Below are 12,018 nucleotides of genomic sequence, written 5' to 3'. Positions count from 1 at the left end.
CTGATAAAAGGCTGTGAGATATTTAGCATTGGTCGTGGCAAACATTAAATGATTTAACAAATACAAGGTTGTACAGCAGAAGAATGTAAAACATCCCTAAGGTCAGTGCAGATGAAATAGGCTGAAATTGCAAATTAAACCTTATGGGACATTAGTCTAATCAGCTGGGAAAAAAATGTTTTCTTTAGCTGTGTTAGAAACCAGCTGCTGCTGGTGCTGCTACAAAAGCCAGAACCTTGGTTTTTACTCCCAAATTTGGTCCGTAAAGGAGGCTGTTATTCAGGGTATGGGTGGTTTGAAGACTGTGATTTTGCATGCAGGCTCTGACAGAGAGATTGGGCTCGATTTTGGTACCCTCCTGCTTAACCAGGCATTTCTTACCTCCAGAGCTGTGGCTGAAAAGATAGTGGAATATGCTGCTCCATGACTCCCTCACTCCATCCTGAAGGTTACACAGCAATGCTGGTGTATCCCTCTATGGTTTGGGCATTTTTAATGGTTTTAGTCTTGCCACTAGGGCTGATAATAATTCTGAAAAAAAAGGTTGGTATTAATGTGCTCTGACAAAGCAAGATAAGCATTAAATGCCAACTTAAGGATTCTAGTGTTCAGGCTTGAAACTGAGTAGTAAAGAGATGAAATGCTGAATCTATTACATTCTGAATATATTTTGTGTTTTAACTCCAGGCTAAAAAGGGGTTAGTATCACCAAGCTGTAGGATTAATTCACATAGCAGCTAGAAATTTGTGCTATTTTGCTTAGTGAGATGGTGTAAAATACTGTCACCATGTAATCTGGCTATTGGGCCATGTCTCCTTGGCTACAGTCACACAGTCCATGTCTGCAGCACTCTGCCCTAGCAATGCCTGGCTCCCACCTTCCTGAGCTCTGGTCCCCTGGCTGATTAGTGCTGTGGTGGGAGATTTCATTTCTCACACTGGCTGCCTCAGTGAGATCCTTGTAAGAAAATGGATTAAGAATCCTGTTTAATTTGCAGGATCAGTTGTAACAATTTACACCTTGTAAATGAGGAACATGCTAGGTGTGGTTTGGTTTGGACTTAACAAAAACTAGATGTTTTAGTTAACTCCAAGCCATTCTTCTTCAATTTCTGCTGTCATGGCAGCTAAAGAGAGTAGCATTGTTGGTTTTTTTCAGTTTTGAAGAAGTAGACCTTGAACATGTCTACTTGACATGGTGACATGTGTCATAATGCTGCCTTTAGACCATAAGTCCAACCCCTGCTTAATACAACATGTGATTTTTTTGGGGCTTTGGAGTGGGATGTTTAAACTGCATATCCAGGCAGAGTTGTGTAACAGTCTGCCTGTCCATATCATGTTCTGACTGCAGTATGGAAGAAGTTTGTAGTTCCTAGAAAAGGGTAGACAAAAACAAACTGTAAAATAACTTAAAGTTATAAAGTTGTAAAGACCAAGGAGGTAAGGGGAAGCTGCAGCCAGGACTTTTAAGTCAAAGTTCTTTATGTGTATAGACTAGTGTATTCCTACATAGGAACTTTTTTTTTTTTGAGAAGGCAGAGAATGGATTCAACTGCCTTTCCTGCTCTAAATCATCTTTAAAATGTCATCATTTTCAGTATTCTGTGCACATTCATTTTTTGGTATTTGAAGGAAAAGCAATTAGCATGGAACATGGTCAAAATACCAAATCCAGTTGTCTGTAATTCCTTTAAAGGTAATTCCCCCACATTTAAGCTTTGGATTAGCCTTTTCATTTTGAATGCAGTGTTAATAGTTGAAATTATTCTTGTCTGTAGCTTGATTAGTAGTTTGGCCAGATAACTAAACTTAGGCTTTTCAGTAAAGTAGAAATATTTTTTTTTTCATTTTGTTCCTCATTAATAACCAGTATGTCATTAACCTAGAAGTGTGGCAAAGAAAATCAGTGCGGAAATCAAATCTAACTAAAAATGTTTGTTATTGACTGTGGATAACATTGATTCAGGTGAAATTTTCAGTTTTACTAGCTAAGGAGTTCTTGGCTTCTTTAAGAGCACAATGGGATCCAGGTTCTGTGACCCTTTCAGGCAGTGTTTGATGATTCAGTTTGTGTCTGATGGCAGCATCACTGCTGTTGCACTCGATCACTGTTCTCCCCTGCATGGTCCAAGCTGAGGCTGTGCACCCAGGCTTTCCATGTCTTGCTCCGAGTTCTGAGGTTTCTGTGTTCTACCAGGAGCATAAGCATTCCTTTAAAATCCTGGAAGTTAGTCCTGGAATCCTGAACTTCCTATCAATGAAAACACTAGCTCTGCAGAAAGTAAAAGTAGCTATCCAATTTCACACAGGTGTGGTATGAAGAGGAAGCTATTTGCTTTATGGCAGAATATAAGGATGAAGAAGAAATGTATGAACCTGAGTTGCAATGGAAGCAATCCAAGGAATTAAGTTTTCCTGCTTGATGTTCCTTATTTTGGTGGTTTTGTGCCTGCCTTCCCTCCTGCTGCAGACAGTGGCTCTGCAGTCCCAGCAGGGGATTTTGCACTGTAGCCACAGGAGATGTGACAGGAGATGTGACAGGAGATGTTCTGTGACCTGGTGCCAGCCAGAACAGACACAGCTGATGAGTAAATGACAATAGGTAACCAAATTACTGAGAAGACCAGAAAAACTCATTAAAGACAGGGCTGCTGTCCACTTACTCCCATTAGCTGGCAAGTCAGCTTGTGCATCTACAGTAATGAGAACCAAGTAATGTCTGAAGAGTAGCCCTCAAAGTTTTGGGTCCTGGATTGCTGTGAAAGAGTTTCTTCTCTGTAGAAGTCATTTCATTTCTTTCTCTGCTTCTGTATTTCTTTTTCCCTCATATGGTCACACACAGTTCCACAAGAAAAGATGGTAATGTGACAGGCAAGAAATCAGAAAGCTTGTGATTTTGATTTCTGCTGTCTTCTCCCCATTCTGTTTTCTCCTGTTATCAAAGATTCTGACAGGATTTTCTCAGTTTTCCTCGCCAAATCTAATTTGTACAATTGATTCTGCTTCGGTAAAGCCCTCTATATATTTCTGTTTTAATGCATTAATGTCAAGTGCTAGTAAAGAGGTGCCAGAGTCTGTAATTCTCTCAGTAATAAAATATATCTCCAGGAATACTTTCATTCTGATCTATATTTTCTCTTATTAATATTTCAAAAATTGTAGTGAGTTATTAATTAAGAATTAATTTTAAATTTATCCCTGGGAAAAGACTTTTTTTGCTAAGTTAAATACTAGCCTTGATTCTGCAGTTCTCTTCATCTCCACTACAGTCAATTGGTTTAAATAATTTTGGAAATGGTGATTTTCCTAATATTTTTTAATGTTTAAAATTAATATTTAGTTCTCAGAAGAGATTGGGAAACTTGAAGACAAAGTTGAACATGCCAATAATGCTCTGAAAGCAGATTGGGACAGATGGAAGCAGAACATGCAGTGGGATATGAGATCAACATTCACAAATGTGGCTGAGAATAATCTACGTTACTATGAAGAGGTAAAACTCTTTCTCACAAAAATGTTATTTTTTTATTATTTCAGTGAAGAAGTCCATGGTAAGGAGGAATTTTTCCATTTTAGTTCAAATATTTGATAACTTTGGAATCAGTTTCTGTGGGAATAGTGGGGCAGTTATGCTTAATTTGACAAATTTCAAGCAGAATATATTTTATTGTGCCCAAGTCGTTGATCCTGAGTTCATCATCGACAGAGGGCACTCTTGTTTTACTAACCACAACAACTTGGAACATGATTTTTGGTTCAGTGTCAGCTGCTATATTTCAGTTTGGAAACATTTTGCTGTGAGAGCATGAAGAAGCCCTCTGAAAGGCTCAGACCTGTATGAGGAAAACATTTAAGTGTGATTCCATCAGATTTTTATTTTCAGCTCAAATGCCTCAGGTAATATTCTTGGTAAGAATTTCCAAGAATATATGCTAGGAAGAAGAATTTAAAAACATATAACAAAATACATTAAGCATTCTGTGAAGTTTCCTCATGGGGAACACCATGTTGATTGAAATGCGCATTTTGAAAATATCCCACATGTCTTGAAGGTTTTAAAATAATTTCTCCTTACTTTTGGGGGAAAAAATGGAATGCACTGAGCTATCTATTAATCATAAATTAGTCATTTTCACAGATATATTTTGGTATGTGTAACTTCAGTCCTGTAGTCTGAGCCTTTTATGGATTGCACATTAGCCAATGGCAGTGCTCTGATTTTACAAATCATTTTGTTAAAACATAATTGAAAAGACAGAGCTCTTGATTATCAAGTCTAATTAATTAATATGCAGTCTGTGAGATGCATGGACATTGACAATCTGTTGTTACATATTAAGATCAAAATATTTTCAGAAATCAGGCAGCAAGCTTTTGGCATCCTCTTACATTGTCTTCGTTTATTGATGGTCTCTGACTTCTATAGCAGCAATATGTATGTTAAAACAATGCTGAACTATATTAGAATATTTTCTTTGTGACTGATTAGCTAAAATATAAAAATAATTATTTGGTTCTTTTTCCTGTCTAGAAATGGTTTTTTGCTGAATTAGAAGTTTAATCCGGAGCACTAAAGCACATATTGTACATTAAATTACTGTTCTTAAGCCACAAACTGTAGAAAATTATTCAGCTCTCTCTGTAACTGCCAGAGGTTCTTAAATAGCCTCTGAAATACCAGACAAGTTGGTTTATACTGAGGCACAACCTTTTGTTGGTGCTTTTCTTGAATAATGAAAAAAGCACCTTATCTTACTACAGCAGTTGCAATAATAAGTAACAATTGTGCTAACTCTATCACTCCTTGTTTGCAAAGTAAGAGCTTACCAATCTCTTTCTGTTTTATCATAAAATCACCATCTAATCATGATATTCAAAAGAACTTGATAAAGTTAATATTTTGATTGGGAGTTTTCACCTAAAATTTGTTTATTTGAGACCCGTGGTTAACAGTGATGGTTAATTATTAGAGAAGTGATTACTGATTACTGTCAGAGGCCTGTGTATTTAAACTACAAGTTGTATACTTCAGAAAGCAGCAGGAAAAGCAGTTCTGGCATCTGCACCTGGTGTTTGGGAGTGAAACTTCAGGAAGGGAATCTCAGAAACCTGAGAAGCAGAATATTGTTTTTATGCTTTCAGTAGGAAAGAGAATCCAGCCTTAAATGTAATAGTTAGAGTCTGACTCATTAAACTCATGCACAAACACAGTGTCTGTTACAGTGTTTTTCACTTGTTCAGTTATTACTTGCTTCATTAGCATTCTTTCACATGTCTGAAGTTACTCATTCAGACTTTTGATGCACCATTTGATGCTTACTAAGCCTTTTCTTGCTGTAACATCCCACATGTTATTTCCTGCCTTTTCTCTTCCCCAAAGCATGATCTGTGCATTTTCCCAGGCACCATGGATGCTATGAATGTGATTCAGTCACCCAGTTCTTCTGTCCAGCTCCTATAAGAAATCATCTCCTGCTTTCTAACTTAGTCACTACCTGCTTCTCATCCTTTCCACAACTTCCCCCTACCCTCAGTTAAACTGTCTGTGCCTCTCCACGAGCAGTGTCCCATTCTCTTCTCTACAGCAGCATTTCACTGTGCTTCTCATTACTTCCCTTGCTGAGTGCATTTCCCAGGCACACAACTAAAGGAGGAGACATTTCTGTTCACAGTGATTCTCTGCAGCCCTTAGATTTTGGGAGCCACAAAGTACTGAGAGACAGGCATCTTGTACTTTCTGATGGCTGCTGCAGTAGAGAATGCAGCCCTTCAAAACTATAAACCCAAGCCAGTGTGGTCAAACACAACACAGCAGCGTGTCAAAGTACACTAGAATTTCCAAAATATTATTTCATCTTTGTCACAATGGGCAAAGAATATGACCTTACATTTGTTTGGGTTTTAGCTTAATTGTAGTTGCCTCCTAAGGATTCTGCTGTCAACTTGTCAAGCATCACTTAGCTAGCACAAAAGAGCATCTCTTCCTTAGCTGAATTAATGTTCACATGAATTAAATGTTACTCCAAAGTGTTACCTGTAATAATGTTTCTCCAGATTTACAATTTAGAAGTTATTCCTGTAGTCTTCCAGTTCACTGGCTATCTGCATTTATTAAACTTGAATAGGAGGTGTTCCTTTGTTTCTACAGCTGTTTTGTGTCTCTCAATGCTGTGGTAACAAAGACGTGAATAAAATCCCAGTGTTACAGATTTACATTGTTGAAAATGAAAGCTTTCAATTGATAATGTGCAAGGTTTGTTATAATATATTTAAAATCATTTAGGAGCCAAGAATTACCATGACTGACCAATCATTTGGTATTCCTGTAGCTGGTCTCAGTGCTTCATACAGTTCTGTACTTTCTTTGCTCTGGAAAAGAGTTGAAAACATCCTTAAGTCTCTCTGTATTCCACAAAGTCTTAAATCCAAAATAATATTGTACTTACAATGACAGTAAATGTGTTGCTAGAATAAGGAGGATTTTCTGAAACAAAATGAAAAGGTTTTAGTTTTTAAAAGTTCATCAATTTACTTCTATTTCTGAAATAAATGGCATTGATTCAGCATGTGTTAACAGCGCACCATTTATTTTATTCCTTTTCATGAGGTCTTAGGCATGACACCATGGTCTGACAGCTTAGTCCAGAAGAGGTATCTGCCAAACAGCTGGAATCACAAACTGTCCACAGGGTGGAGCTTTCATCTGAGAAACTGAGTGTCACCATGAATATTTTGTTTAATTTAGAAATAGATATTCTAAAGATGGAGCATCACTAAATCCAAAGCAGGATGCAGAGTTAGTGGTGGTGCTGGCAGTGTTACTTAGCTGGCAGGTTTGAGGTGTTGCTGCTGCAGACTAGCAGAACCAAACCAGGCCCTGTTGAACTCTGGCTTCAAAGAATAGAAGCAATTCAACATGTGCTAAATTTTTCATTTTTTTTCTCATGTGTTTAGTATAGCTAGTACATATGCAGCCAATGAATTTTGGCAACCTATTTTTTTTAGGAAACCACCAGAATAAGTGGCTAGGTTACAGTCCAACCCAAAGACTAGTTATAGATTGCAAATCCAGCAAATATACCAGAGTTTGGGTTTCCACTGCTTGTTGGGTACTCCAGGAAATGCAGACAGATTGGTGGTTTTTCCTAAAATCGGATGATAGTTTTGGCATTGAAAGAATTTGTTTTCTCTTGAGCATGGATGAACCTTTGTTTTAAAGTATATAATTTGATTTTATTTATTGCATGGGTAATTAATCCCCGCATCTTAATCAGATAATTAGTTACCTTTGATATAGTCAGATTCTTGTTGGTATTGGCACATCTTACTATTTTTCAAAAAAGTAAATAATTTCCTGATTTTCTGAAGTGTTTCAAGCACAATTTGTTGTACAGGCATAAATGGATCCAAAAGATTCAAAGCAATACTTGTTCCCCATTACAGCAACTTCCCTCTAACTCCAAAGCCCTTATGAACCTCTCAGTCTTGTAAAAGTTACAGAAAAATAGATGAGATTTTTTATTTGCCCTATAGGCCTCTCTAGTGATGCATTTAAGCAGTCATTTGGTCATGTAGCAGAAAGTTGGCTGCTCCTGTGTGTTGATTACATCCTGCCTTAGCCATGCCTGGGAGTTCAGCTACCAAACTCCATGAGATTTTCAAAAGCTCCCCTATCTGAGCCTCTTTGTCCCTGTTGCTTCAAAGGCAGATCCATCTTTGAACCCTCATTCACTTCAGCCTTTAAATTTTTTTTTTTTAATAATTTCAGGAAGATTTTTTTGGAGTGAGAATTACTATTTCTGTTAATAGTCAGATAGTGGTCTAGTTTTTGTTCCCCTGCACACAGAAATAATGGAAATACTTTCAGACACAAACAAGACTTCATTTTCAGATTCTACGCCAAAAAAATTCCATCATAATTGCTGGTTTTAAGGTATCAGCCACGGATAACCGGAACAGAAACACACATGGCATGGGACACACTGCTTCTGCTAGCATCCTTACTACATATTCAATTTTTATATCTCCTTTTTCATTATATATGAAATTATACTATATGAAAAACTTTTTGCTGCTTTTTCTAAGAATGATGTTGCAGAATAGATATGTGTCCTCCAGTAGTAATCAGAATATTTCAGGTAAAGTAGCCTTATTTAAGTTCTCGCTATTTCATTTTGTGTATTTAGGCTTTTTATTATGTTTTCCATTGGACTTTTACGAGTAATTGGATTATGAATTTCAATCCTGTGCAAACACATTTAATTTCCTCTGTTTGGATTTTCTGGAGTTTTCTCATTTCTGTCTCCTTTGTGAAAACTGGCTGATCCTCTATTTTGATCTCCATTTTCAACCTCCCAGGAGAATGGAGTAAAGTCATTTGGTAATAATGTTGAAGTATACATCACTAACAAAATGTTGTTTATGCAGTTCATGCTTCACAATGTGAAAAGCTTGGCCCTAAGGCACAGGGATCTAGTTTTATTTTGGTGTGGTTAATTATAAAGTTTGTCAGCTGTAGGAGCACTGTGATGTCTGACAGTGAAATGAGCCACCATTGCTCTTACATTTTTAAAAATGTGTTTTGGTTCCATAAAGAGGGATAAATTATAAGCTGAATAACTTGTGTGAAAAAAATGCTTTGCATCTTTGTCTGGACAGACTTGAGTAGATCATATCTATCTGGTCAAGCAATGTATTACTATTGCATTTTAACATGTGCAGCTTGGCTCAGTGTTGCAAAGATAACACAAAGCCATTTTTACATTGCAGCCAATGCCAATACATGTATTTTAATTCACATTACTGAAATGATGGAATAACAAAACTTGGACTTATGTGGTAATTCAGTTAAACTGTGGTTCAGAAAAAAAATCTGTCATTTCCAATGAAAGACACTTCAAGAAAAAGTGATGTTTTCTTGTACCACACCTAGAAAAAGCTTAGAAAAACAGCCGTGCCTTGCAGCTTTCTAGGATGGTGATCCAGGCTGGGCTCTAACAAACAGAAATTGAGGAGTTTGAGAGCCACAGTGAAGACAAATTGCTAGTAGCTGCCTCACCGACATTTCAAAACCAAGAGGCCACATTCCAGCTCAAGCCTCTCAGATAGACTCAGATGCCACAGTGAAGTAGGGGAGAATCTAATGATCAAACTTTAAGGCTTTATACAAAAGGTCAAAAAGACCTTTTAAATCAGAAATCAGTTTTCAACACTTGTATTTTACTGTTCAGGCTGGCAGTATCGTCACTGTTTCTCCCTGGTGTACCATTTCTAAATAACATTTCTCCAAAAAGTCAATGAAGAAAGCAGATTTCCACATGAACCTTATCCTGTTAGTCCTCTCTTTTCACAGTAATTCAGACTTTAGATACACTCTGAACAGTAGCATAATGTTGTTGTGTGCAAGAGCAGCAGAAGTTACTTGGGACTTTTGTCAGCAAGATCTGAAGAGAAAGACTGGGGCAGTAAATTCAAGGTATCCATGAATTTAAATGTGAATAACAGGAATGATGTCGTACCTGATAATAGCCAAAAACCTGTGCAATAGTAAACTCATGCTTTTTCTTTGTGATCTTTTAGTTCAGTTGGCTCGGGGTTTTAACTGCTCTCATTTTCCTGAAGACCCACTTGTTCTACTTTCTTATGTCTTTAGAGACAAAGCTACTGCTTTTTTTTTTTTTTTCTTTTTCTTGTTACTTTTGTCACCTTTAATTTTCTGGGTATCCCTGGTTCTGTATCCTTGAATCATCATGGATTCCCCCAGCTCCAGTCATCCTGTTTGTATTCTTTGTTTTTCTCTTCAAGCTTATATTTAACATTATCAGATCCTCCCACTCATCTGCTGACACACAGACATGCAGTTATACCAGGACCTGGCTCTTCAGTGTAGAATGATTAAATCTCCATATTTCATGGCAGAGTTTGGAAGTCATTCACAAGAAATGTCTAATGGAGTTAGGTGGCTGCAAGTTCAAGCAGGGTCATTTTCATGTCTCCTAAGCAATGACAGATGGATACAAGGTGCTTCAATGAGCTGGGCTTAGCAGGTTGCTGTGGCTTGAATAGTTGTTGGCAAAAGATTTCAGTTAGGAAATAACACTGTTTTCAGGGTACTGATTCAATTCAAAGTTCAGGTAAATGGAGTGTGCTGTCCAGGTTTTAATATATATTTCCTGGGAAATTTCAATAGACTTATTTATGGTGCATAATAAAGATTCTTCATGGAAAAAGAACTGTGTAGAGGAAGTAGTAAATCAGCTGCATTGTCAAGAACAATAGGTATGAATGTGTAAGTCAAATTTTTTTAAGAACATTTCCATTTCAAGGGCTTTTTTTCAATAGCATCAGAACAAGGAAATTACTGCAGCAATTTGCCTGTCCTGTTCTACTGACAGACTTGAAATAGTAGAAACCTGGTGCTTTGGGTAACAAGCATCAACTCACTGCAGGTTACCTTGTGACAGCCTTGCCATGGCTCTCAACAATAATTTCTGATTTAGAATGGCTTACCAAGCTGCCAACACTCATTTAAGCTAAATTGAACCAAAGTAATTGGGGGGTTTTGTTGGTTTTCTGGTTTTTTCATTTTACTGCCTGCAGGATGCTTCAGATAAAAAAAAAATAGTTTTTACAATTGTAAATACATTTTTCCATAAGCCGAGAAATACCACTTAAGGATAACAATTTCCCTACTCCCAGCTTCTGTCTTTCTGGTTCTATTTCTTTCCCATTACTCTGGGGGAAAATGAATTCTCTCCTTATTTAGAAAAAAAAATGGTTTAATTTAACTTGGAAAGAAAATTGGGTACACATTAGGAATCCACAGAGATTACAAGAGAACAGTGCCTGACAATGTGCTTTCTATTTGGAAGAGATCTTTGCCTGTAACTAAAGGAACAGATTAAAGAAGAGCATAATTAATGATAGCATCTTCCATGCTACAACATACAATTACAGTGCTCACAGTGTGTGCCTGTCATTATGTAAAATTGACCTTTACAGCTCACTCAGCATGTCAGGTAACATTTTGCATTTTGAGCTGCCTAGGAAACCGTATTTTGCTCTTACCATGATCCTACAAAAGCAGCTTGTGACAATGTGTGTGTATTCTGCAATTTTTTTAAATTCTCTTTCTCCTTGGCTAACAGTTCACAGAAATCTCTCTGCTGCACTCATGTATTTCTTTGGTTTTTTCAGTGCCTTGCCACGTGGGAGTCCTTCCTAGCATCTCAAACAGTGGATCTTCATGTGGATGAAGATTCTGAAGACAGGCCTTGAGAAATATTTCTGCTTGATCTCTGCCTTTTCCATGCAGTTTCTCCCAACCAAAGTGCTTTATATGAGATCAGATATATTATTAAATTTAACTGTTAAAATCAGTGAAATGCAAGAAACCAGCTTATTGTACACTCAGGTATTCTAGTCCTGAAATACATTTTGAAACATGCTATATATTGCTTTATATTGCTTAGCTCTGATTTTACATATTTTTATGCATTTGCATACAATTTTTTTCATAAATATTGTGTAATTTTGATATAAAGTATTTTAAATATGTAAAAATAGCTCCATTTTAATAAAAAGTTGACTAAGGAAAGTTTGTCATCAGTCTGTATCCTCGTCTTTTTGAAGTATTTTGGTATTTTAGCATGCTTCTTTAGATTCTCTTTCTTGAGTAATTTCTTGTACTTACAGAATTATGTAGTCCTCAAGGACTAGTACTTTAGTATTATTTTAATAGATCTTTCAGGTTGCCCAATGGCAACATAGGACATAAAGATGCCAAACATGTTCTGTGAGATTAATGCTGCTTTAAAGTGTTGATAATTTACTTTTCAGTTTGCATTATTTACATGTTTGTTAGACATCTTCAGTTTGACATTTTTTAAAGGATAAAGAAAAAAGTGATAGTTCATGAAACACTGTATGTACAGTGATACCATTAGTCACAGCACTGATCCTGCCAACACAAGAACTTCCATTTGGAGTTTGCAGGGTGAAACCTGCTCCCATGGC

General features: G+C 36.9%; 1 protein-coding gene across 2 annotated transcripts in view; it reads left to right on the top strand.

The window, feature by feature from the left end:
* The window catches only part of SNX7 (sorting nexin 7), a 56,236-nt gene extending 44,637 nt beyond the window's left edge, over window positions 1-11,599 (top strand). For both annotated transcript variants that reach the window (XM_054285658.1, XM_054285657.1), the window contains exons 8-9: window positions 3,344-3,496; window positions 11,200-11,599. In XM_054285658.1, the coding sequence (XP_054141633.1) occupies window positions 3,344-3,496; window positions 11,200-11,280 (234 nt within the window). In that variant the 3' untranslated portion in view covers window positions 11,281-11,599. The remainder of the gene's footprint in view (window positions 1-3,343; window positions 3,497-11,199) is intronic.
* The last annotated feature ends 419 nt before the right edge of the window (window positions 11,600-12,018 follow it).

The sequence above is a fragment of the Melozone crissalis genome, unplaced genomic scaffold (genome assembly GCF_028551555.1).
Source record: "Melozone crissalis strain CALT ecotype California unplaced genomic scaffold, PUWL_Pcris_2 ptg000045l_1, whole genome shotgun sequence".
Lineage (NCBI taxonomy): Eukaryota > Metazoa > Chordata > Aves > Passeriformes > Passerellidae > Melozone > Melozone crissalis.
The sequence above is the reverse complement of the archived record's forward strand: the minus strand, read 5'-3'. Positions and strand labels throughout refer to the sequence as shown.